The sequence below is a fragment of the Astatotilapia calliptera genome, chromosome 12, assembly GCF_964374335.1.
Source record: "Astatotilapia calliptera chromosome 12, fAstCal68.1, whole genome shotgun sequence".
NCBI lineage: Eukaryota > Metazoa > Chordata > Actinopteri > Cichliformes > Cichlidae > Astatotilapia > Astatotilapia calliptera.
Window position 1 is genome coordinate 29,035,317 of NC_137433.1, and position 27,749 is coordinate 29,063,065.

Here is a 27,749-nt window from a genome sequence, read left to right on the forward strand (position 1 = left end):
TTAAGACGGCTGCATTGCCTTCAAAACCTCAAGCCTCAGTATCTAAATAATGATAAGGGGAACCCATTGACTTTCTGTCTGTTTTTCATATTTTTAAATAAAGACAACGTAGCTTAAATTTGTGTAAATACCCGTTTTTGCAGTTATCTTAATTCATTTATTTATTGTTTTGTTTAATGGGACTGTGATGCCTGGTGACAGAACTGGCTTAATGATTTCAAAATATATATATATGAAAGCAAGTGAAAAGCAGAAAGAGAGGTTCAGAAACTGGACCAGATGTGCGGAAGTGTTGCGATACGCAGGCTCCTCCTCTTAGCAAAGAGAACCAGGCTTCTTATTGCCTCACTGATAGATTTCACTGAAACACGACTTATTCAGAATAGTTGAAGAGTATGCAGATGTTAATAATGAAAATCTTAAAACCGCATTAGCTGCAAGGGGTTGCATCCTCTCGGAATCATTCGCCGTTTCCCAAGTAAAACCTTTTGTGTTTATGTGCTTAAATTGAGCCGGTCACATTCCGTGGAAGTCGGCATTATGGCGGCGTGCCAAAGGCCACTTCTGACACTGTGTGGTTGCCGCGGAAACTGCATACTCAGCGCGAGGGGTTACGTAATCAAGGTGCTCTTACGTGCTCCACGTAAACACAGGTAGAAGATTCCCAGCAAATGTGTGTGTGTGTGTGTGAAAACTGTTTAAAATCTGCTAGAACTCTTCTATCCCAGCCTACGTTCACTGGAAATGTACATAAGAAATCATTTATCAGGCGGACTACAGTTTGTGTTATGCGGTGTTGGATCGTTTGCCCAGCTATGTTTGTAATCTAAGAAATGTAGAAATTACTAATTATTGTTTGAAAATTAAATTAAAACTTTGTTGATAATTTAAATAAACTTACAAGATTCTGCCACACTTTACTTTGTAATTGTTTATTCAGTTGGGCTATTAAAAAACTAGAGTCGAAACACATTACTTGCACTGGAAGACCATTTTCATTGTGAAGTCCATGATAAAACAACATCTTCCAAGAATGTGTCGCATTTTACAGTTGATTTCCTTTCACAGTGGAGAAAATAATACATTTTTAACAGTTTGCCTGCCGTGGCATGTTGACATCCATCCATTTAGAAATGATCCAACTCTTAGGAGGAACTCGGTGTACAGAAGGACTAAATTTTACTTGTTATTAACAGAGGAGGAACTAGAATTTTTTTTCACTCTATAAACATGATGAGGACTTTCAATCAAGAGCCAACAAGAAGAAGAAAAACATGTCTAAAACATAAAATGTCACAGTTCATACATTTATACCAGTAAGCCCTGAAAAGTGATAGATAATTAGAGGAGCATTCAAAGTAACGGCTTACATATTGACAGAAAACAACAATTCAAATAAAACTGGTTTTATGTGCATCCTTTCTGGCCTCAGGTGTGAGCCCTATCGCGAAAAGCATGTTTGAATGGCACTGTATAATTTCTTAATGAGCTGACTCGTGAAACACAACCGGCCTCTCACCTTTTCCCACGGCAGGGTCTCCACACTTTGCCGAGCAGCGTTGCCCTGAGCGCAGAGCACCCTCTAATGTACAGAATGGGGGTCAGGGCAGCATTAACTCGGGGCAAAATGCGAATAGGGTCAGTGCCCTCATTTTTAAAGGTATAACAGGTCGTGCCAATGAAATTACAAATGATAATATGACAAAATATAGGAAGCCAAGTCCCCAAGAAGAACACCACAACCACCAGTATGAGATACACCGACGAACGCTTGCTGTCTCTCTCCTCGGAGGGCTGCTCCCTCTCCAGCTGAAACCTGGCAATGATGAACAATCGGATATTGAGCACTATCATTATGATAACTAGGAATATGTTCGCGACAAAAGTGCCAAAGCCTGTGACCTGTTTGGCAACACCGACAGTGACCAGGTTCTGCACAGCGACGATTAAGAAAGCGTAGGCCCAGTAGGCAACGATGACCATCACGGTCCTGTTTCGGGTCATGCGCTGGGAGTATTTAAAGGGGGACAAGATGGCGTGGTATCTGTCCGCCTGCGCGGCCAGGATAGCCATGAAAGACAGTCCTAGAAATGTGGGAGCAATGTAAAAGGTTCTCGTGGGGGAGTCATAGACATCCCTCACATCGAGAACACCAACATAATAATAAGACACTCCCGTACAAATGTCACTGAGGCAAGTGCTCAGCATGTACATGAAGCGGTTCTCGCTGCGCAAAGCTGTGTTCAGCAGGATGGAGAGAAACACAGACACGTTGAGGAAAATGATGGTTGCAGCCAAGAAAACGCTGAAAAGGAACATCAACACGTTGCCAAAGTTCGTGAGGGGCAGCGCGAGAGTCAAAGGGCGGCTGGTGTTTCTCATCAGGGCGGATGACAAATGCTGGCAGTATTGCAGCTGTGCCCGAACAGCACAGTGGGGTTACTTCAAGCCCCATTTATGTAGCAAGCACAGTCAGTCTAAGAAGAAGACGTCAACCTGAGTGACTTCAACTCCCAAGGAGAGCAAGCCCACAAGGCTTTCATGAAAAATAGATAGATATTATAGGTTATGTAAAAGAGAAATAAATAATCAAATTTAGCAAACCACCCTTTTACAGAACAGTTCATGAACAGCTGATCCTACATTTTATAGATATATAAATACATATTCTATAAATACATAGATGTATATATACAAGTAAGATGTAAGGCCTTTTTGCATTTCCTGAGTGAAACTTTAAGATTAGAGAGGTTTAAAAAAAAAAAACTAGTAGTACGTCCACTAAATATTTAGTGATATAATTCTTATTTTTACGTCGTCTTTCTTTACTGGAACTTCAGCTGTAGCTGTAAATTTGTCTGTAAATCTACGTCTGTTTCTTTAGGTTTATATTCCAGGGCACAGAACAGAAACTAGAAAGCAACATAGTGAACTCTTCCAATGTTAAATCTTCTGCTTTGCAACCATGGGTCAACCGGGGGGAAAAAATGATATATATTTTTTAAAATTGTTAGTTGTAATAAAAAGAATCTCTCTTGCTCTTATCTCAGCTACAACTATCCTCTCTAAAGAAAGGCCCTAAAAGCGCATTCCTGCTTACTTATCAGTGCATCTGAAACAAAGACACTGATAAGAACTCAAACTGATGTTTTAAAGATTACCTTACCAGCTGATGGTTTCAAAGAAAAGTGTGGTGGTTCAAAGGTTAATACAGCAACATGTTTATTGCTCCCCCTTGTGGCTAAAAGTCCGATATTACAGGCTGGTGTTTCTTGGTCGGATGATGCAGCCGCAGACGACAGACGTCATAGGCTTATGCCTACATAAAGACTAAAAGTTAGCAAATAATTAAAAATAAAAACAAATAAAAACAGATTTTATGTAGGGAGACCGGGGATAGTTGTAATGTGGGTCAGTTGTAGCACTTCCAATTTCTGCAATCAGGGCTAAGTTTCAGATGATGTGATTCATCCTGTAGCCTACATGCCCAATTCAGGTCTTCTATCACATGTGAAAAATGAGCACATTTTGGCAAACAAAGACAATTTAAGAAGAAAGAAAGTAATTTGCATGCCAAAAAGTAAGTTGTTTTTTGTTTTGTTTTTTTACTTTATTTGCAATTTCTAATAGCATTATCTGCATTATGTTATTTGTATGTCTATGGGGATTTATTCCGTGTAGGTCTTTAGTGCTAATGTTTTAGCCGTTGGCTGTAATGTTTGCTAGGTCATGGCTATAGGAGTCTGGGTCAGTTGTAACAGCAACAGTCTGGGTCAGTTGTAACAGCAACAGTCTGGGTTAGTTGTAACAATAATGCAAATGTTACTACTTACCACACTATTACTTTAACTTATTAAACAAGTTGGGGCAACGACATCAGCAGAGAGAGGTTCACTGGTCATTTTGTATATGCGTTTGATGCCATTGGCAACACAATTCTTCCAATGTTTGTGTTCCGACGCATACGTTATGCAGACCACTTTGTCAGAGATGGGCCAGTAGGAAGTATTGGTAGTGGAAATAAATCATGATGGGTGCAAGAAATAGACTTCCTGATTTTTCTGAAGCACTTTGCAAACCACACCAAGGTCAGCCATGAAAAAAAAGTAATTGGACATCATGGACATCGCAGTGGAATTGCGATGCTGGTGCACAACTACATTTTTTCAGCTTCACTGTTATGTTCAAACGTTGGTGCAAGAGTTGTAGGTTACAATGCCCACTGAGCCAATGAGGCCAAACTCAAGAAAGACCAACCAAAATTTATGAGATATTCAGTTTCTGAAAATTCCATAATTAGTCTTTTTTTGGGGGGTTGGAATATGTTCAAAAGTTAGATTTCTGCAGTCACACACACACACATAGCTACGTAAATAGTTCTAAGTGCATTATTGTGTTGAATAAAAAAGATTACATGTTAAAATTTTGTCAGTATCCTTATTTCATTGTGTTACATTTCACCCCAGGATATGTTACAACTAACCCAGACTATGGGGTTAGTTGTAACATTTCACTCTTTGTGTTTGAGACCATACCATGCAATGAGTAACTGTGCTGCAGAGAAAATACTGTACTATTTAATAGCAGAGACATGTAAATACTTTGCATTACATTTTAAATCCACTACCTTAAAAGAGCTCCAAGCTACAGACAGAAATGTCAAAAATGTTACAACAATCCCCGGTCTCCCCTAAACTCCAACTTTTAAAAGTTTGGATTAAAAGCAATTACAAAGTTTCTTCCAGTTTTTGCGTCCATGTTGTACTCTATAAACTAGGAGTATTGTTTTGTCGCTAGTCAAAACGTCTGGGTTAATTGCAGTGAAAAGCATGTAACAAATCTCCAGGGGCTCCCAACAGGTGACCGTTGGAGGCCCCTGTAGTGTGCCAGCATGGAGTAGGCAAATAAAAGAATAACATAAAGTATTTCTGACAGATTGAACAAAATTTACCAGGCCACATTTGAACACCAGGTAGTGCTTTTTCTATTGTCGAAGCCACAGACTACAAACTATAAGTCCCTGCTAGTGTGTTATGGCGATAACTGCGGGAGCTATCCAGGTACTCAGGATTTCATTATCATTATAAGCACCAGAGATTTAAATGATTCTTTCGGGAGCTGAGTTTATTGAACACTGGCAGCATGTGGGTGGAAGTCGTGGGCAAGAGAAGTGTGCCCGTTCTTTAACAACTGCATATAATTAGTAGATATCAGAGAGAAGGATGTATATTTTTTGTCGCATAAACTCTTCCTAATCTGAGACTGAATCTGTGAGGCTTCATTTATTCCTTTAAGCCCACACTACTGTGGCGACTCATTCTCCATCTAGAACTTATCTTCTGAGAGTGGAGGCATTATCAGGATATGCATCTATGTAACTGTACTGTACTTAAGTCTACTTTGTATAGTGCTTGAAGATGTTGGCAGGTGGAAATGGGCTCAGTTTGAACTGCGGGGAACCACCACTTTGCGGGGGTTTCCGTTTGCATGCCAAAAAAGTGATGTCTAATGTTTCCTTTTGCTGGTACACAAGCTGTAGTAAACAAGATTGACGAAGGTGTGCAAGATATGACTTGTTTTTAAGTATCTTTATGACGTCGTCGCACCCACTCAGTGTTCTACATTATAATCAGATTAGCCACTTAAAAGATTTTTGCAGAACAGACTGTGTTACATCCCCACGATGAAGGTCTAGGGGTGTGTGTGGGGACTGGTAACAAATGGGTCCAGAACAGAATGAAAGGAGAACAGACAGAGGTGTTTAGTAAATAAAATAGTTTTTATTATAGATAAACTTAACATAAAGAGCCAGCAACGCCGTTTTACCAATAACACTAGAAAAAGAAAAAGGTTGCAACAACAAAGAACACAACAACCAAACAAAAAGCTCCACACCACGAGGAGGCACTTCCAGGGGCCCACAAGCTCACCCTGTCACTAGCAGCAGCTAGCTTTACTGCTGCCGAGGCCCACAAGCCCACACTACTCATATGTAGCAGCTACACTGCACACTTCTTCCACAACTCCACACCACAGGCAGGACAATCACACACCTAGAACACAAAGCGGAGACACCAGAGAAAACCACCCTCCTACATACAGTTCATCCCCAGCTTATATGACCTCAGAGAGGCCATTGCTGACTGGGCCCAGATGGTAAATGAGGCCAATGAGCAGCAGCTGTGTCCTGGGGAGAGGAGCAAGAGAGGAAGAGAAGGAGAGAAAACACCATAACCACACAAGGGCAGTTTCAGGAGGCCCAGCTAGGGCCGTAACAGACTGTGTTGTGTTTGTTGCTGTTTCTGCTGCCCTCTGAGACTGATCTTGAAAAAGACATTTTTAATGTAAACGAGACTTGCTCAAAAGTGCAGCTTCTATACCTTATGACAGGAATGTTCTTTCTGCTTGAAGAGGACTTTATATCATAAGTGTTTGACCAATTAAATGCCAACAAGAAATTTACAACAGCTTAAATACAGGAAGCCACTTTTTGGCATACTTTAGGTTTAAACACAATGAGTACCAACTAAAAAAGTGCTGCAGAATGCTAAAAAGTTCAGGCGAAGTTAATATAAATGATAATAAATACAATTTTTTCAGAAATATTATGAACAAACATAGCTGAGTATTGTGAAATGTTAAGTTGGCCTTTTGAACAAAGGAGATAAAATATTTTATTTATGGATCACCGAGATGAAAGGTTATGGCAGCAAGCCCCAAACAGCAAAAGCTACAAATTTGACCAAAAGCTAAGGATCCATTTCTATTTTTTTTAACACAAAATATAAAATTATTCTTGTGATTAGGCTATCGATTCCACAAAGTAAGTAAGTAAGTTCAAAAACGTCACTTAACCCATGTCAGAGCCACCAAGCCTCCAGAGATCAGAAAGTTTGAGCAGCATCGTTTGTTGGACCTATAAATATAATGAGTGCTCGACTTCTTGTGGAGCTCCAGGATGCTCTACAACGCCACGGTCATCCTGTCAGTGGATTTCAACAGTCCGGAAGACTTCCTCATCTTCACCTTCCACATTGTTTTCGCCACGTGTGCCGTGCTTGTAGCCGGCTCGGTGATCATCGGGATCACCTCCACTCCATATCTTCGAGCCCAGAACCGCTTCGTGTTCATGCTGAACACGAGCATCAGCGACACTCTGACCGGCTTCTCCGTCTACTATCTGGGGCTCTTTGACGTCCAAGAGGGCTATCCCTCGAGGAATGGGACATACTACATTTTGCCATCTTTTTTAGGTGTCAATGTGTTAACCTTCCTCTTTGCTCAGTTTGACCGCTACTTTGCCGTTTGCCATCCGTTCTTTTACAGTCGCTACATAACGAGATCCGTTGTCATTGTAATCTGTGCTTTCTGCTGGATTTACACATACTTTATTCTCACTGTGCAGAACTTGGTGCCCATCTCAAAGGCGGCTCAAATAAACGCGTTTGGTGTGATGACTCTACAGGTTATAGTGCTCGTTAAAGTGCTCATGACAATTAAACTGTACATCATAGCCAGGAGTCACGTTGTGAGAGAGGCGCCTAGTGCCGAGCGAGACAACAAGAAGGAATCACTGCGCATCATTGTGTTTGTGGTTATCTGCTTCTTGGCGCTGTGGTGTCCCTCGTTTGTCAATATCATTGTGAGGCAGTTGACTAGAGAAGGTCTCAGGTTTAGGAATGAAGCCACTAACGTGTTCGCCACGATGGCACGCTTAAACGCGCTGGTAACCCCTGCGGTGTACATCTGGGGCAGCCCTGCGCTTCGGAGGGCCGTGTGGAGAACGGTGTGGTGGATGTTCTGTCCCAGGCGCAGTGCAAGGTAAGACGCGGTCCAAGTGTTACGTAGAATTACCGTATTATGTCAAACAATATGCTGCTTGTGAATAAAAAGACATTTTATCCCTTATCTCCCCTTCTTCGCACCGGCACCCTACCTCTCTCCCGCTTTCTCCCCCCTCTCTCTCTTGCAGGATTGACTTTAACTCTGATGGGATGACAAGCAAAATAAGGCAGCCAACATCAGCATCATCATAAGTTATAATAAGGATAAAATACTAAGAGCCCATCTGATGGGAAACATGTTGCGGTCACTTTTGAGTTTATGCGTTTTCTCAGTCTCAGTGTTTTGATTTTTCAGACAAAACATAACGAAGCTGGGTTCCTGTTCTCTTGTTCTGATTCAACTATGTCATAAAAATGAAACGGCTGTGATTCAACTAGATATCCTAAACTAGACAGACTGCCACAGAGCAGTCTATCAAGTTTAGGATAAAGCGTTTAATTTCTATATTTAAAATCTTTGTATTATTTGTTTGTTTGTTTTTACTTATTACTCGCAGTACGCACATTTATCTTTTTATTGACCGGCATTTGGGATCAGACTGCAAAGGTCTTTGGTCAGTTGTAGGCTACACATCGAATAAACCTTGTCTTGTATCTACAGCCAAAAAGATGGACTCCACTAAAACCTCTGTAGCAAAAAAATAACTTTCACAATCTAATCGTTTAAACTCGAGGCTATAACAGCAGAAAATGTACAACAAGATCCGAATAATCTTTAGGTTTAGTTCATTGATATTTGGATGGAATTCAGCATTTCCGACTGGATCCAGCTTCCTGTTCACTGGTGCAGCACATTCAGCACCACGTTCAGCGTCTTGGCGCTGACACCCGTAGGTTCAGCACCAAGGATAGCCCCATAGCCTAGTTTTGTTTTTAAGTCATGGCAGTGATCCCGATGCTAAACTTTAACTATATTTAGACACAATAAATTAATATTACAAACGTATATTTCGTGGTCAGTTGACCACGAAAGGAAAGGGAAGTCTTTATCACATATGACAATAAGTTTCATCGGACACGTTTTCGTGGTTGTTTTTTATCAACACATGACAACTTAAATGTGTCAACGCTGGCGGACTGAGAGAAATAGAGTGAAAAAGACTGAATTATTTTATTGTATTGTTTTAAAAATGATAAATATAATGTTCGCATTAAACATCTCAAAAACTGAATTTTAAGTTGTGCACTTTAAATGTGCACTCAATATGAACTTGTAAAAAATAACTGCAGTTTGTACAGTTTGGATACACGTTTTGTATTTGAAATAAATTATTTCAAGGCAGATATTTTAAGTATCTGTGTCCTGCTATTTTCACTTTAATATTATAACATTTATTCCTAGATAATCCTTAAATGCTTGTTAATATCGAAGTGGCACAACGTTCGTGGTGAATATGTTTTTCATTAGTGTAAATGAAAAAAAAAACTGTGATATAGATACAGTTATGGAAGCAACTGGGTTGACTCAGCTCACTTAAACATACAATAAAGCTTTCTTTACATACAGTAGCAGTAATCTTCTCAGGAATAAATAGCAACGGTAAGTTTGTTATATGATAGCGGACATTTTGGAGTCTTTTTCGTTTGTTTATTGATGTTCTTTAAAGAGTATTGAAGGGACACTTGTCCCATCTGTCAGGCTTTCTGAATAATACGATAATAATAATAAGAATTCAATTCATTGACATTTTGTCTTTTTGAATTTCCGCTAGGAGACCTCAGGAAAAGTGTATAGCACCAAATAGCTGTGGATAGTTCAAATTTACCAAGCCCCTCTCATTCATATGCATTTACCAAGTGATTTACTTTACAATATATGAACTGACTTTACTGACTTGATTCTTGATTCTTGACTGTTAGTCTGTAGATGTCCACAAGAGGATGATGTATTGCTGGATTTTTCTATATTTTACTGATTATTTCTGTAACACAAAATGTTTAAAAAAATGTAAACACTTTGCAAGCCAATATTTATGACTTCTTAAAAGCCAAACGAGTGGCATGAATGTCCAATATAAATAAATGATTCACATATTTCTCTGTCCCGTGCTTGCGTTAGAATGTATTTGCATATCTTGGCGACCTTATAGTTCCCTTTTTCTTCCTTTTTCTGATCAATTTTCTTGTGTGCCAACTACTGCTGAGAAATGACCGACTATATGCGTTTTTAAAAATTCAAAGTCTCCTAAATCCATGCTTTCTGTCAACTGTTTTGTCAAAAAACAAATAGCAAAATGCAGTTTATAAAGGGACGTATGTTGGGTGTAATTGAAAAAACTGAACAAGATACGATGTTTGTCGTGTCAGTTAAAATAAACAAATATGATTTAACAGGATTGAAACGTGAGATTAAGCCATGCCTCCTGGGAGATACAGTTTGGCTTTAGCGCAGTGTCTTATTGAGCAGCTCTATAAAAATGTTGTTGTCGGTATGCGTCTCTGACACAATGCTGCTCACCAACATCACTGATTCTCTGACTGCAGGAGTGCCTCTGTCGGTAGACTTCAGCCATCCTGTGGATTATCTCATTTTCATTTTTCAGATTTTATTTGCCACAACTGTTGTTTTCGTAGCAGGACCTATAGTCATTACCATTTTTGCCACCAAAGAGCTCCGCCGACAGAACAGGTTTATTTTCATGCTGAACACCAGCATCTGTGACACGCTCATCGGGTTTTCAGTGTACTATGTCGGTTTGTTTGATGTTCAAGAGGGATATCCATCCAGAAATGGAACTTATAACATGTTAAACTATCTCCTTGGGGTAAATTTAATAACATTTTTGTTCGCGCAATTTGACCGCTATATTGCCGTTTGTCATCCTTTCACTTACTCTCGCTTCATTACGAGGGGCGTGGTGATTTCTGCAAACATCTATTGCTGGCTTTATGTCTATTCTCAGGCGGTTATTTCGATTTTCTTGCCCTTTTCCAAAGCAACACAGCTGTACGTGTTTGGTACCCTAACCTTTCAAATCATAGTGTTCACCAAAGTGGTCATGACTATTAAACTGTATGTTGTTGCCAGGTACCAGCTGGAAAGAGACCCCCCTAGTGCAGAGAAAGAAAGCACCAAGGAATCATTAAGAATAATCGTTTTTGTTGTCATAACCTTCTTATTGTTGTGGTGTCCCTCCTTCATTAACATCGTCCTCAGACTGGTTGTAGGGAGAGGGCTGATATTTAGGAATGATGCTACTAATCTTTTCGCCATCATGGCTCGATTTAATGCCTTGTGCACGCCGGCCGTGTACCTGTGGGGGAGTCCCTCTTTAAGGAAAGCCACGCTGAGGACGGTGTGGAGCAGACTGTGCCCAAAATGCAATAGCAGAAAAATCTTGTTTCAGTGAAACAAGTAAAAATACACCTCATCTCATTCATAATGCTTGAGCCAGCCTATTGAATAAAAACAAAATGTTTAAATAAATCGCCACTATTTTTTTTTAAATTTTCATTAAGGTTAAAGAATCTATTTTTATGAAGGTCAAATTTTTTTTACTGTAGCGTTTCTTATTTTGCTCAGGTGACACAGTTGACTGAGATGCGAATATTCACATTTTCTTCGTTTATGATCAACTTTCTGTGTTTTCTAACATGTTTCTGTATTTAATACCTTCTCATTATAAACAGTCTTAGAAATTTTGAAATGTATAAACTCTGATTATTTTTGTCTTCTCATTGGAAGCACGGGGACTCCATACCAGTCGTCTGAAATAAATAATTACACTAATGTGAGCTTTTTTTCTGCAGCGGGGTTTGTCTCGTTTGTTTCGAATCCTTAGCTTAGTTTGTTTGGTCAACTCTTGGGCTCCGAGTAGCTACTGCATGAATGAATAATGAAAGGCAATACTGTGATGACTGTCGCCATTTCTTCCTTTCTCTTTCTTTCAGCATTAGATCTGAACTGAAATAAACATGTGAGTCTTTCATGCTGCGGGTGTAGAAACGACATAATATGCAGAGCGGGTAGATTAAATTGTTCATATCATGTTCAAGTGAAGTAAGTCAATAATATAGTCAATGTTAAATATAATGTTAACTAATATGAAGACAACATGTATTTTAGTGACGTATCTAAGTGATTATTTTACTGGGGTAAAAGCTATTGAATAGCGTTGAAAAAAATGACAAAATTGCGAAGGATTAAAATATTCCAAGAGCTCAACTTTCTTCATCTAAACATGTTTCAATCACGTTTTATCAGCACAAAATGCACAGGTTTATTGTGTGTTGATTTAACTCAGTTGTTTAAGTTTCTGCCAAATCAAAATATTTGTGTGCAACCAATGTCCACTATTGAATCAAGTAAATCTAACATGGCCTTTTTTTCAGTGTAGTTGTAGTGACGATTCCATTGTCCAAATAAACATCCAACAACCTAAAATCAACAAGCCACTGCTGTGCTGTGTTAATATTTTTTACTCAGGAAAAAGAAGTCCAATGTCCAAAGCTTGAAGGTTGCGTTGCACGGTTCATTTACCCAGTTTGGCTAAACAAAAGATCATTTTTTGTTGTTTCCTGGTGCTTCTCCTGCTCTGGTAAAAAAAAAAAAAAAAAAACATAGGCCCACCCCAGTGCATGCTGGTCCTATACCAGTCCCTTTACTTATAGGGCTTTGGAGCGTGATGTCACGGGGGTGGGCGTGGAAAGGATTTTGGCCCGATCCGCCATTTTGGGGGTCTAGCGCAAGTGAAAAGGGAGCGAAGGCACACACAACAGCCATGGTTCGTATTTGCTGTGTGGTCGGCTGCAATGTTCGATCGCACGACCAGCAAGAAAATAAGCTTGAAAAGGGTTTATCTTTTCATTCTTTCCCAACCTGGAAGCAACATGAGGCAGCTCGTGTATCAATGTTAGCAAACGAAGGCGTCCAGCCTGGATAGCAGCTGTGAGACGAGCTCCAGTTCTCTTCCATCTCCAAATATCTGTTGGTGCTCCAGACAGTTTCATTCCGGTAAGTTCTAAATATGTTCATATCACTCTTTATAGCCTATTAGTTTCATTTTCAATGCACTCTGAGCTCATAGTAGGATGTTTGTTCTAATTTGCTGAGTGATTTTGCAGGACTACCTTCTATTTATAGAGTTGCTAATTATTTGGCATTATTGCAGCAAACCAGCCTATGAAATGGATGAAACATCGTGACTGGGTCCCAGCGCTACACGAGGGACCTGCTTCAAACAAACCACCATGCCAATCAGATTACTTCTTCCATGTGAGGGTGAAGAGCTGACCCTCCTGGATAAGATGGTGAAGGTTTGCTGCGTTTGGTGAACAGTGTGATAATAAAACCAGGGAAGAATGAAACCTGCTCCTGTTAAATGTTCTTAAGTCTTGTGCTGTTATTTTTTCAAAAGATACAGTAAATAAAGTAATGTTAGTAGTGGGTGATATCATGTAAACACTCATGATTTTGTGTAAACATTTTGTCATTTGTAAACTATAAATGACATGGATTCTACACTGTTACTGATGTGATGCTCTATAAGGTGGTTTTAATAAAATAAAATAAAAAGAGGCAAAAATTAGTTTGTTTCTTTATTCAACTTTTGAACAGTGGGACTCAGTCAGTACATATTCAGTAAATGCAAATTATTTACACGGCAGTGCACTACAGGCATACATCTAGACTCCTCCACAGTAGCAGGTGGGATTTTCCTTTTTTGAGGACGGCTTCTTTTACCTGTCACTACGGATGGTCTGTTTATGTTTTGATCAAGAGCCTTTTTTTGGGCAGCTGAAGAGGAGAAGTCTATCTTATGGCCAACCTCTGGCTGTATCTTGGTCACATTACCCAGCAAAACCCAGTAAGCAGGTTCATCTGTAACAGTCCTTGTGCCACGATCAAGACTGTTGCTTCTACTTTAAACAGAAGAGCAGCGACATGGCTGCAGTTCTCTGCGACTCCGGCCATACAGCTGCAGTGGGCGACTTCAACCTTCCCTGTGATGCTCACAGTGACCCATGGCTGCAATGCTGGTTCATTCAGTCTTTGAGAGTGCAGCACCTGAAACACACACAGACAAAGTTCATTTAAAGACAAGAACTAATGAGCCATGGCCGACATAAATGTGTTTTATCTACTTTATCATAAATGTAACAAAGTGTTTAGAAAGTTAGCACATACATGTGATTTTTCATTTCTTTATGTGTCCATCGCTGCATGTTATAGTGTAAATCTGTCTGTTCTCTGTCAGAAACCTGCCTGCAGAGAATGAACCTAAAGTATGTAATGCAAGGATGTCATCACTTTAGAGATGGGGAAAGCATAAAGTGACAATTATGAATCACTTAATATGATAAGGAGATTCTGCAGGTCATTAATCAATGTATAAAACTAAAATAAAATGTATTTTTAGTGACACAGGATACAAACATGGAAGCAAGATGTATAATTAGGATTATTTATAATAAATATGAATAAATTAGTGCAATTTCTTTAACCATAAAGAATAACTAAATCCTTCAGGACAATGTCACATCAATGCACTGAACTCACTGTTATCCCTCTAACAGCCTCCACATGTTCTCACTGTAATTTCCCCTCATGAATGAATTTATGCTGCACTAATGTGAATGTTTGCAGGGAAATCAAACGCATTTCACACGCAGTACTCGAGCTGACTTACCTTTGTTTGAATGACGACTTGTACGCGCTGACTCCACAGACAAGGTACGAAAATATGTCAGGTTACGTCAGTAGCGCTAGGTGTTCAGGGTTTCTACTCCACGGCTGTATTTCATACGGGTCCACATTTCCAATGCACGCTATTTTCTGCAAGTACCGCTGCTTCGCCTCTGGACGCAATCGGTCTCTATACAGTTCACTCTCTTTTGAGCTGCTTTTAAGCATCTTTCTTGTAGTCGTCGTTCCAACACAGTGTGTTTTTTTGATTCGTAGACCCCGAAAATGGCGCTGCGCTCCCACAATGCATTGCGGCGTGACGTCAACTCCAAAGCCCTATATAAAATGGCCCAACAGTTCTTCCTGACTTAACAAGGTAAACAACAAACAAAACAAAAAATGAAGCACGTATTAAACTACAAAAAACCTCTAACCCCAAAATATAAGTAAACCAACAACAAACTTTAACAAATTTGAAAATAGCAAAAATAAAAGTAGCTCCAACGCTAGTAATAAAGTTTACATTAAATTCTGGGCTGACAAAGAAGGTGCAGGGTTGCAAAATGAAAAACATAAAACCTTTTGTTTTTAACAACTTCCCTTCATTTGATCCCAGCGAAACAAATACTCAAGCATATTAAATGCAAAAGAGAAAAGAAAAAGAGAAAAAGAGAAAAACGACAAAGCGAAAAATCTGAAATGAGCGACGCTTTCTGACTTTGCTGCAGCTGATGCTATAAGTGCATATCCCGTCAGTGCTAGTGGCAGCTGGCCCACAGTCACACACGAAAGGACGAAGTAGCCGCCATGATGTCACCGGTAGTGAAGTCCTATTTTTATAACATAACTGTAAAATCAGACTGCAGGCCAGTTCATTAACAACTTGTGACTGACAAGTCATACGCCCTGATTAATCCTGACTCAAGTTTACGAAATTAACTTCATGTCGTCATTATAACCTGATAGTATTTTCGAAATAAAAGCATGAGGCAAGATGTTCTCTTTAACTACTGGATAAAGTCTATTTGCAATCTGGAGATCTGCCCCTGGTGGCGATTTAGAGGAATACATGTTTCAATACTTAGATGAATTAAACAAGAAACGGAGTGAATCTAGAGGCCACAGAGAGAGAACTTCTACTCTTATTCCAGCGTGCAGTGTAATATTTTTAATAAATACACATATAATTTTGAAGTAGACTGCAATAGGTCAAGGCCACAGTCAATATAAAACAGCAGCTAAAGGTTAAGTCATGGTATTGCATTTACATTTATATGCAAAAGTCTGACTACAAAAACGGAAGGATGTCCAGGCATGCAAAAAGCTGTGGGTTATTGTTACCAGAGGTTTATACTGAAACCAGCGTGAGACCTTACCTCACCCTCTCATGCGATCTATTACGGGAGATGTGAGTGGGGGGTGAGGTGCCTGAGAAAAGATCTCAAGGCTGCATTTTAAGTGGGTCACTTTAGATTAGATCTATAGCCTGCGGTGTGCTGGTGTGTAAAAGCACAATATCAAAGAGCCAGTCAGGGCCAACGTAGGCTGCTTTGACTTTTATAGCGTAGAGGTTCAGACGAATTTGCATCTACACATACCTACAGTGTAGATTTAAGGAGATAATTTAAAGGTCTCTTATATGGGATTTATACTATGCTCAACAACCATAACAGCGGCGTAATGCTTCCCCCTCTTAAACAGATGATGGAGGTCACAAAATGCTCACTGATAAAATTCTGTTACGTTATACGGATTATGAATGCAGGGAGTTGTCCACTATAGCTGGACACACATTCCAAATGCCCATCACTGCACTTAGGCTCATTAAGGAAACCTGCATACATTATCAATTACTTTATCTGCTTGTTTTTTTTTACAACAGTTCCATTAGGTTGAGGACCAAAACTCGCCAAATCGCTATAAAACCATTATATTCTTCTGATAAATAATTATTATAATCATCTGATAAATGGTTTAGCTATATAGGGGCCAAAAAAAAAACAAACAAAACACACGAGTAGAGTTCCTTTGTCATCTCATGAGATTAATCCTGTGACTTCATTGCGCACATAAGAGTGTTCTCAAAAGCCACTTGCGCATAAACAATGCGCCTCTCTAACATGACAGAATCTTTGGGCAGGGCTGTGCCTCTGTCGGTGGACTTCAGTAAACCCGAAGATTATTTCATCTTCATTTTCCAGATTTTATTTGCCACAACCACTGTTATGACAGCTGGAACAGTAGTCATCGGCATCTTGTCCACCAGAGCTCTGCGCATTCAAAACAGATTTATTTTCATGTTAAACACTATTGCTGACACGCTTATCGGGTTTTTAGTGTATTATTTCGGTCTGTTCGATGTCGATTTGTCTAGAAACGGAACCTACTCTGTTTTATCTTCCCTTTTAGGCGTTAATGTATTAACGTTTATGTTCGCGCAATTTGACCGCTATTTTGCTGTGTGCCACCCATTTATCTACAGCCGCTTCGTAACGAGACAATGTGTGATATGCATTAATGTTTACAGCTGGGTTTACACTTATGGCCACTTGATCATCAGGAATATGCTACCCCTTTATCAAGCTATACAAATGTATTTAGTCACCATTCTCATGTTTCAAATCATAGTGCTTGTCAAAGTGGCCATGACATTGAAATTGTATCTCATTGCTCATTGCTTGAAAGAGATCCTCCCAGCGCCGAGAAAGAAAGCAAGAAGGAATCTTTGAGAATAATCATTTTTGTTGTCATAAGCTTCTTGGTGTTGTGGTCTCCAGCTTTTGTGAATATTACAATTAAATTAATGACAGGAGGAGGTTTGAATTTTAGAAATGAGGGCACCAATTTGTTCGCCATCATGGCTCGTTTCAATGCCTTGTTCACACCATCTGTGTACATCTGGGGGAGTCCGGCTCTGAGAGAAGCCGCGATAAAGACTGTGTGGGGGAAAGTGTGCCCTAAATGCAGCAGGAGGTAACTGACACAATGCGCAGCTAATTTATCATTTTACCTCTGTTGTTTTTTTTAATCCAGATGATGCAGTCAATACTCATTTCAATTCTCTTTCCTTCAGAGTCGCCTCTTTTCCTGTGAAGTCGTGTGTCAACAGGTGTAGTCCTGCCGCACAACACCGGGACCCACTGATGCGACTTTCTTACACTTCTTTTTTTCTCTCCAAATGGAGGAAATAAAATATGCACATTTAGCTTAATCGCTTGAATTTCATTTGACACTTTAATAGTATTGAATGCAATAGCATTAATAAATACAAACTTTTTTCTACAGTTGTTATCGTAATATTAAGGGTCTGATTTAGCAAAGGTCTGCGCCAGCCCCAAACCCTCTTTTGGCATCAAGTAAGCTCCTGTTGGGGTTTAAGAAGAGGAATGGGGTCCGTTTTGAGTTTAGAGTCGCCCTGTGATAGCTGGAATAGGCTGTCAGCCCCCCCGGGTTGTACAAAAAAAATAAAAAAAAATACGCAAATGACGCAGTTAGGAATAACCTTAATACACAGACGGTAACAAATGTATGTGTTCATCTGCACACTTTGAGGTCAACTAAAACTTCAGCTTTAACTCTGTACATACTTTTAAAAACTGTAACATTTAGAAACAAAAAACAGTTCAAACGTGTATGTTCAGGCGATACGTGCGACCGATATGCTGCGTTAACCAAATAGCGGCAGATTTAACAAAGACAACGTTGACTGAAAGGAAAAAGGGGATTTTGTTGTCCTTTTTTTTTTGAGGGAAACGTAAAAGAAACTTTATTTGGTCGACAAATAAAATAAAAAAAAGTACCTTCCACATCAAATGTGAGAAGATTTTAGAGAAAAATTCTGGCCAAACCGAGTTCCAGAATCTCAATCAAGTTGTTCTAGTGGCACATTTATAGTGTCACTAGAATAATAGTATAAATAACTAGCACAGCAGTCTATGGTCTACACTGAAGGTATATACTACTCCTTTATCAAGCTATACAAATGCACATGAAACACTATGCCGCTCATTTATTAGTGTGCCTTAAAAAATACTGATGCGGTCAATGCTTATTTAAATGGTCTACTATACAGTCTGCTCTTTTCCTGTAAAGGTGAGTACCATTAAGTAATAAATGTAACAAGGCCAGCAAGGACTCCACTCAGGGTGAACGGTCTTGGCGGTGGCTGCACAAGTGAAAATGAACAGGAACATATCAATCATCGGATATACGAACTTTGGGAGGAGAGGATTTCAATTAATCATGGGTCGAACAGTTTGATGCCAAATTTAACACTGGAAAAAGAAAACAGCATGATCTATTTTTTCCGTTGTGGGATTTATGATAGCCAAAGTATTCATTTATTTGAAATAAGACGGGGCGATGTTATCAGAGTGCGTAACTGTGACGCGTGAATGAATCACAACTGAGTCCAATGCCAAAACCTTTGGCTGAACCGAACTGAAGGGAACGTGAGGAACGAGGGGAATCCTGGCACAAGCCTTCTTGTTTTACATGTAGGCAAGCTGCTGTTTACAGTGAGCCGAGTAGTCTGCAGCGTTTACAGTCTATACAGAGATCAGCGCATAATCGGTAAACGTCTCTGCCTGTATTTACTGAGCAGTGTGCGCACACGCAGGGACACAATCGCTACCATTTCATATACCATTGATACCATACGTCAAGAAAAATGCAGGTAGGGCCTCGTTAGTAATTTAAATTAATGTATGAATGTCTCAACATGTAACACTGACTTTCCTAAGTGCCTACAGTTTCAAACACCCTGCAAAAATAGCACTGCTGATATTTATGCATTTCTTCATAAACACAGCCTGATCTGACGGATTTTAAAAAATATATTATTTCCATCACCTATTTATAGTAAAGGTCAGGTGTTACACAATTTCTGCTTCATATGGCTGGGATCGTTTATAATACAGCAGCTCTCCTTCAGATAAATGCGCTCGATCTGAGTCACAGTCCATCAGGACTTCACAAAGCCCCCAGCAACTTCTAATAGAGTAGTTTTTGGTAGAATGCTGACTATTATTGAAATGAACCAACTGCGTCTTTGTTTCTAAACTAGCACATTGTTAGTACACCAGCCGCAAAACTGACGCCAGCGTATCCCATTTAATAAATATGGGCCGTCAGTGGCTGATGGAGTGGCGCCTGTGCAGATTCTTTGCGGCCTGCAAACTCATCAGGGCAGGCCAAAACAGGCCTTGGGCCAATCATTAGTGTCAGTCTGAGTCATTATGTGTTCATACATCCAGTCCAATTACGCAGACTTTTTTTTCCACATGGGTGTCAATTGCACAGCTTACACATCCTTACCATCATCTCTGGTTTGACAAAATATCCTTTTCCCCCCTGAGTGCTGAATTTTGGTGCTGATTTTTATTTTTGTCACCATGGCCACTGCCACTTTAGTTGTATGTGGTATTCTGATTTCATTAGATACACAACAATGAAGTATTATTTCTTCACTAACCTGGAGTGCTGCTTTGCTCCATTGTCCAAAGCACTAACTATTTGCTGAACTAGAGCATCTTTACTTTAAGCTGACCAGGCAAAACTTTTCATCCCAAATTAGTGTTGGTATTTATCTTCTGGCCAACAAATAAAGTCTTTACAACCTTAAACATACAACTTTATTTACAAAGACTATTCAAATCAGGACATTCTTAAAAATAAAATACAGGATAATGTAGTGGCAATTATTTTCACCAGGGTGAACTCTGACATGGTGTTTCCAGAGCAGTCAAAGCTCTCTTTAGAGCTTTACAATAGCTGCCTTCCAGTTAACTTTGTGCAGATTAACATGTCTTTGCAATATCATCACAATGTCTATTATTATTTTCAGCAAGGCTATTCGTGGCATCTCATGCTTTTAATTTTCATCAGTCCTGTTTACCGAAACTACAAACAAATGTGTCAGTGAACTAACTAAAATGCACAGACAAAAGGCACTAAAATATCAAACAAGTCAATTTTTCTTTTTTTAAATTGAAGTTTCTACTTATCCATAATGAGAAAATTTTTTTTCCATTCACACAAGAGAACCACACTGTTACAAGCTGATGCACATAAACAGGAATGTAATGGCCTGGTTTTTCCCCCCTGCAGTTTCGACTATTTGATAAAACAGAAGGAAGGTCGTTTCTGTTTCTCAACATTTTTTCACAGTTTCGTAACCAAAACGACATACAAAGCATCTGAACACAAGTTCCTGGAGACTGTTTTCCTGGACACACAAGTTTAGCTAAGCACTAAGAATGAGCATGCAGGTTTCGTTTTTTATTTGATGATTTGTTCCAGGTTCAGTGGCTAAACAAGTTTCTCCCATACTCTACAGGCTCTGAGTGCAATCATTCTATATGTTAGATTTAGTGACTTAGCGCAGGTGCACGTGCCAACCATAATCAGAAATGTCCTTGTGAGGCTTCAGATTTAGTTGCAATTTACATGTTGTGCACCAATGACAGAAACTGTTTATTGGATGAATTTGTGAGTGAGTCATTTCTACCAAAGAGTCCAAGGAGGCTGCTTGAATGGAAACGAGGCCAAAGCAGAAACATTGACAGGAATTGAAATGACAGCCCAAGGCAGTGCTTGTCTCTGAAGAGATCTTCTGATCATCATCCTAAAAATACAGAAAGACGAAATGGTGTCCCTGCTTTTCATAGGATAATTGCTCGAATGCAACAGAATTTATATGTGTGTGTGTGTGTGTGTGTGTGTCTGCATCTCTCACCCATCCCGTCCTAACAAGAAAAGAGCAGGTATGCTTGGTTTGGCAGTGCTTCCATCAGTGACCATGTCAAGGTACTGACTGTCGTTGTCCTCTGCGTTATCAGCAATAAGAACTGCTTTTCCTCCTGCTTCCTCTACATTTCGGGCTTTTTGTACAAAGGAGCAACCTCTGAAGTTTATAAAAAAAAAAGAAAAAAAAAAGCATAACCAGTTTAAGATGTGCTGTCAAAGCTTGTTATAGCACTATGTTATAGCAAAAACTTTCGAAGTGGACAAATCTACAAATTGGCAAACAATTTGCTAAAAAACAGGATTGCACTGGCAAGCTCAGCAATGCCAAAATGCCTGAAAGAATGCAAAAGAAAACTAAAGTAAATTATCACAGATTATTTTATTGGTTAAGAATAAACCCTTCACAACATCTATCCAAGAACAACACCACTCATTGTCAAGGTCTAATCTAATTAACAGAAACATTCATGAACCAAAATACAGAAAGTGTACAACAAGCTGCTAACCACTGGTTAAGAACAAGGAGGCCAGATTAAACTAGTTGACTGATAAAAATGCCTTGATCTGATTTAAAATCTACTGCACTAATGTAGGGAGGAAAGTAGGGCTGTTCGATATAACGATATATATCGGATGACGATATAAAAACGTCTATCGTTTCATTTTACGCTATCGTTTGTTTCGTGGTGTCGCAAAATAAACTGTTTACGGCAATATTTTTTCATCGTTTTGATGGTCACTGTAGTGGCTATATTAATTTCTTAAAGTTCTCTCTTTCTCTTATATTTTATATAACCACACTATGAAGGGACAAGCGCCTGTTTTTATGCGTTGTGGTTAGCAACAACAAGGGTAACAGCATTGCTTGTCCGTTTGTTTATGTTCCACATAAACCTTTCACAATAAAGTTCAAGATCTAGTTGAGACTTTTTCAAAATAAACTGAATCACGTGAAAGAGCAGATAATTTACGGATGTGAATTAAAAAAGAGCCGCCAGGTGCTAAAAAAAATAAACCTTATACTCAAACGTTAGAACAGGCTTTTCCCCGCAGCACGCTGTGTAATAAATACTCACAAAGAAAACGGTGGCCTTTACAAAGGTTAAAACACTCGACTCCAGCTACATGACGCGCAGCTGGAAACACTTCCCGCAAGACGAGCTGCCCGAGATTCACAGAATTTACAGAAAATGTTACATTTTTGTGATTTATATCGTTATCAGACGATAGAATTCTTATATTGGGATATGAGATTTTGGTCATATCGCACAGCCCTAGAGGCAAGATTACAAATAATGTCTTACTGTCCAAAAACTTATGGACCTAACCTAAGTAGAAGTGACAACAGTTCTTGAAATACTATCCTGAAGTTAAGTAGTGGCTATGCTTTCTTTGAAACTCTGCTGACTGTATCATTGTTGGTAATCATGGGTAAATAGCTTTTAGGCACTGTTTTGACCAAAGATTCAACATGATAGAACCAGAATAACAGCTCACTGAAGTTTCACTTGGTATCATGGACTCGATTACAAGACTAAGGAGTTTGAAAGTCAATGTCCCGTGTTTGCCAAGAACTCTCCAGCTATGTATGAATCACTTTGCGATTGCGCAATCATGACTTTTAACTGTGTCAGCATATTAAAAATTTAAAAAATGCTTTCAGTTATGTTCTTTAAGTAAGAAATAGGAGTTCAACAACAGGGCAGGGCTGTCCACTACCCAATGTGAAATTATCAGTCTCAGAAAAGTTACAAAAGGGGTCCCCCCCATAAATGACAAACCCTCACATGAACAGATGAAAATACTGAGAATAATCTTTAATTTATCCTTTATTTGCGCCTCTCTGTGGATTTCTCTGCCTGTTACTGTTACTGTTATTCTTGTGTCCTTTAAGTGCTGTACTGCCAGAGGTTGACAGGGATTTTTGAGTATTTTCTCACAAGTAATTGTTGCATTTGGCTCCACTATATAATGCAACAGGGCTCGCAAAATCGCTAGCCTGACGTCCCGGGGCTAGCGATTTTTCCAGTCGGGCTACCAAAATCTATCTCTGCCCTGCCCGTCGGGCTATCGTAGGAAGGAAAAATGTATGTCAATGCTTTTGCATTCTTTCGGAAATGTGGCTGGGTAATTATGTCATTGGCATCGATGAGCCACTGTCAATATGTGACATATTGAAATCGCGTTTGAATTTGCGCTTGTTTTTTGCTTTCACTTTGCAATCGCGTGAACTGTGTATAGAGAGCGACAGCACTGATTGGTGAGTGACGATCATTTGCGCACCAATTCCTCTGACATCGTCTTATTAATCGTTAGCTTACTATGCAAACATGACAAGTGAAATCTCCCGCAGCAAGCTTAAACATATGAGAGGTTGATCGCGCAGAGAATCGCTGACCGTTATGTGTGTGTGTGTGTAAAAGCAGCAGGATATATATTTCAGTTCTGCTGAGCCAAATAAGACAGGTCAGGGTGAAGAAGTGACAGCCAAAGAAAAGCTTACCACAAAACGGAGAAGTTATGACAAATGAGACTATAAGGCAAAAAGAAAGTGCAGCTTTATGGTTTCATGGACAAAAGAATTTCTGTGGCTGCAATATGACGAGCTAAATAATAACCAGGGCTGCACATAAGTGGTCCGCAGGTGCGCATTCGCTGTCAAAATAAAAAGAGCGCACAAGATAAGAAGTTGCAACGCGTGTTTGGGTACATAAGATTTTCTGGAGGAGGACAGACATTTGTTTAGAACTCTTAAAGATGTCGAAGAAGCAAGCTCCTTTAAGCAATTACTTTGGTGTTCCTCCACCTCCAAACAAATGTCAGGAGTCCGAACCACAAAAGAAGCAGGTATTCTCAGAAAAGTGGTTGCAGGAGGTGAGCTGGCTTCAAACAAATGATGAACGCACAGAGATGTGGTGTGGAATGTGCTGTGAAAATCCCACTCTAGCGAACAAAAACAGTGCTTTTTATATGGACGCAAACGCGCGTTGCAACTTCTTATCTGGTGCGCGTCTTTTATTTTGACAGCGAATGCGCACATGCGGACCACTTATGTGGGCGATCGTGGCTCAAGAGTTGGGAGTTCGCCTCGTATTCGGAAGGTTGCCGGTTCGAGCCCCGGCTTGGACAGTCTCGGTCGTTGTGTCCTTGGGCAAGATACTTCACCCGTTGCCTACTGGTGGTGGTCAGAGGGCCCGGTGGCGCCAGTGTCCGGCAGCCTCGCCTCTGTCAGTGCGCCCCAGGGTGGCTGTGGCTACAATGTAGCTTGCCATCACCAGTGTGTGAATGTGTGTGAATGGGTGGATGACTGGATGTGTAAAGCTCTTTGGGGTCCTTAGGGACGAGTAAAAGCGCTATATAAATACAGGCCATTTACCATTTACCATGTGCACCCGTGTAAATAACAATGTTCTGCCGGATGTGTTGTTGGTTTTCCCTCGATTTCTGAGTCGACAAGCGCCTTTGTTACTGGGACCAGTAATTTCAAGAAAGGCCCCCATTAGAACCCATGAGAAATGCAAGAAATGCATTGCTCAGTCTGCAATATCTTTCCCAGAACAAATACCAATTGCAAATAACATACTAAAAATAAACCTGAAAATCTGTTTAAAACAGCGTACTATGTTGCAAAGAGTGAACTACCACTGGCACAATTTAGCAGTCTTTGCAAACTTCAAAAAGCAAATGGCCTCGATCTTGGTTCCACTTGCCTCTTACCCGCGACTTCAGTGGAAATTTCAAATTCAGGATCTGACACAGACTGATTCATGTCCTACACAGTTCTTACAAGTTCATAGAAATTTCTGTTTTCAATTAGAACCAAGTATTTGAGTTGATGATTGTAAGTTTTATACAATGTTGTAATTTGTGTTTCAACAATTTTTTGATTAATGTTTTGTTTCCGTTACAATATTATACGGAAACAAAACAGGAAACAAAACATCAATCAAAAAATTGCTCTCTTTTTTTATTCGGGCTACTTAAATTTATTTTGGGCTACCAAAAACTGAAGAGTCCCTGCCCGAAGGGCTACCAGGGATTTTGAAATTTTGCGAGCCCTGTGCAAGGTCTTTAAATTATAACATGGCACATCCTGAGATACCTGAAGATGTGAAACAGTCCTGGATCTGGTTATATTCCGATAGAACCGAATCAGCTGCTAAGTGTAGACAGCAACATGTGATTTTCACTGATATCACAGTTAATGGCTGTATTATCAGAAACAGACTGTATGTAATTGCCAACTTGACCCCATACACACAGACTGATTCGGGCTAATGGTAACATTTATGGCAGGTTTGAGTAAGACCTTTGGTATACTAGACCAGCGGTCCCCAACCCCCGGGCCTCGGACCGGTACCGGTCCGTGAGTCATTTGGTACCGGGCCGCGAGAGTTGAGGCTCAGGTGTGAAATGTATGGTTTTCAGGGTTTTCAGCGTTATTTTGTTATCGTTTTTATCGTTAACTCCGTTTTCTTGGGTCTTTTCACGTGTGTTATGAATAAATCTTCTTTTTTTCGGTACCTTTACTAGTTTTATTTTGTTGTATTTATCTGCGACACCTTAAAGGCCGGTCCGTGAAAATATTGTCGGGCATAAACCAGTCCGTGGCGCAAAAAAGGTTGGGGACCGCTGTACTAGACGACCTCATTTTGCAACAAAAAACAAATAACTGAAGTCATAATTTTATCTTATTGGATAAAACAAATATTGGCAAAGATTAACTTTGAAGACACAATTTGCAGTTGAAAAAGGGGATAAATTAAAATGCACGTTATTGAAATACAATAATAAAAAAAAATTAATTAAAAATATCGTATCATGAGTAAGTGAACTATTGTGATAATAACGCATCGTGGGGCATCTGTTGATTCTCACCTCTTTTGCAACATATGCTCACATTTTAAATCAGTAAGTTTTTAAGCCAATCAGACGTGGTTGAGCAGAAAATGTTGTAAAATCTTGATGATTTGAGATGGGATAAATTTAGCTAAAGATAAAATGAGCTGCCTTGTAATTAGGCTATCTCCTTCCCTACACTTTTGCTGCTAGATGTCCAAGGTTATATTCTCAGTTCCTAACCCCTGGTTTGTGTTCACATAGTTTACAATTCACAATGGTACAGAGGCATGTATGCGTACCCCCTTTCCACCAGGATCACTTGTCCTTGAAGGATCTCTCTGTCCATCAACTCTGAGCATCCATCTGCAGGGTCTGCTGGCACGAGAAAAATCTCATCGTAAAATGATGTCTGCGGGTCAAAGGAGAAGGAAAGAGTATGATTAGAGGGAAGGTGAAGTTGTGCACCTGAGACTTTAAAAACATTTGATTATCAAATTATTTAACAGAAGACTGAGGCCTCACGAAAGTGCCTCCAAAGTCTTTAGCAGGTGCAGCACTGAAGAGGTAGCCTATCTCCTCTGGACTGATGACCCGGAAATACAGCAGTTCATTGACCCCAAGAGCTGAAGGAGGTCCGAAAAGAAGCACTTATCATGCGTGACTTGTTTATATCAGAAATATTAATAAACCACAAACACTGCACGGATATGCCAGACAGAAACCATAAATAAATGCCACAATAAGCCCCTTAACTCAAGTCGCTGTTGTGCAAAAAGAAATACTTAAAAAAAACAACTCTTGCAGCTAATACGAACAGTTAGCTGTTAATTTCAAACGTTCCCATTTCTGTTTTTAGTCTCACCTGACAGACGACTGAACTGCATAAAGAGACCCCAGAGGTATAAAGCTATCGCTGCTGTTCGACAAACCTTCCCCATGTTCAAGGCATTAGTAAATCTCCCTCGCGTTACAGAGATGAGACTGTAGTGTGTCTCTTTTGTGTCTTAAAACAGTGCAGCGTCCATTGTCGCTGTGCTTCTGTCAGATCGCCAACCATTTCCGCCGTTCTCTTTCCGCGCATGCGCATGTCCCAGTTGTAGCTTCTGCTATGAGGCGACTGGGTAAGAAGTTGTGGTGCTCTTTTAGCACCAGTTTTTCAAACTACTGGTAAATGTGTCTCTGTGTTTTATTGTTATTATTATTAACATGCCTGCAAGATGCATATGTATGATGTTTATGAAGCTGGCAGTTACTTATTTAATTTATCACAATGACCTAAAAGTCATTAGTTGATCTCCCTATCGTGTACAATCATCAGAGACTTTGTTAGGTGCACTTTGCTTGTACTGTCACCTTTTACTTTAAAAACTCCCTTCATTCTTCATCCTCAGAGATTTAGGTTCATTTTGAACTTATGGCACGATATGGCAGCCTCGCTTCTGTCAGTCTGCCCCAGGGCAGCTGTGGCCACAACTGTAGCTTGCCTCCACCAGTGTGTGAATGTGAGAGTGAATGAATAGTGGTATTGTAAAGCGCTTTGGGTGCCTTGAAAAGCGCTATATAAATCCAATCCATTATTATGTCTGCATGCATAAATGCACTGACTTGCTGTCATGTGACCAAGTGTTTTAATATTTGCATTAACAAGCAATTATGCAAGTGCACCTAATAAAGCAGGTGTTTTTTCTCTC

The 27,749-nt window shown here is 39.8% G+C and overlaps 1 protein-coding gene and 2 long non-coding RNA genes across 3 annotated transcripts; 1 reads left to right on the top strand and 2 right to left on the bottom strand.

The window, feature by feature from the left end:
• Positions 1-12,309: 12,309 nt before the first annotated feature.
• On the top strand, positions 12,310-13,369 carry LOC145432192 (uncharacterized). Its single transcript, XR_013912470.1, has 2 exons — positions 12,310-12,798; positions 12,956-13,369. It is a non-coding gene; the product is annotated as an uncharacterized LOC145432192 (long non-coding RNA).
• LOC145432191 (uncharacterized) lies at positions 13,370-14,106 on the bottom strand. The gene is made up of 2 exons (XR_013912469.1): positions 13,972-14,106; positions 13,370-13,851 (listed from the first exon to the last, which is right to left on the bottom strand). It is a non-coding gene; the product is annotated as an uncharacterized LOC145432191 (long non-coding RNA).
• Positions 14,107-20,084: 5,978 nt separating this feature from the next.
• LOC113034275 (protease-associated domain-containing protein 1) lies at positions 20,085-27,141 on the bottom strand. Its single transcript, XM_026188696.2, has 5 exons — positions 26,921-27,141; positions 26,581-26,681; positions 26,358-26,467; positions 21,206-21,373; positions 20,085-21,094 (listed from the first exon to the last, which is right to left on the bottom strand). The coding sequence occupies exons 1-5, from the start codon at positions 26,994-26,996 to the stop codon at positions 20,974-20,976; spliced, it is 576 nt and encodes a 191-aa protein (XP_026044481.2). The 5' UTR covers positions 26,997-27,141; the 3' UTR covers positions 20,085-20,973.
• Between the last annotated feature and the right edge of the window lie 608 nt (positions 27,142-27,749).

Bases quoted from the DNA above. Each gene is read 5' to 3' on its own strand.
- LOC113034275 (XM_026188696.2), bottom strand. From the start codon at position 26,996: ATGGGGAAGGTTTGTCGAACAGCAGCGATAGCTTTATACCTCTGGGGT. The intron at 26,468-26,580 runs GTGAGGCCTCAG...TTTGACCCGCAG, and splicing joins AAGACTTTGGAGGCACTTTC to ACATCATTTTACGATGAGAT. The intron at 21,374-26,357 runs GTACGCATACAT...TATAAACTTCAG, and splicing joins GTGATCCTGGTGGAAAGGGG to AGGTTGCTCCTTTGTACAAA.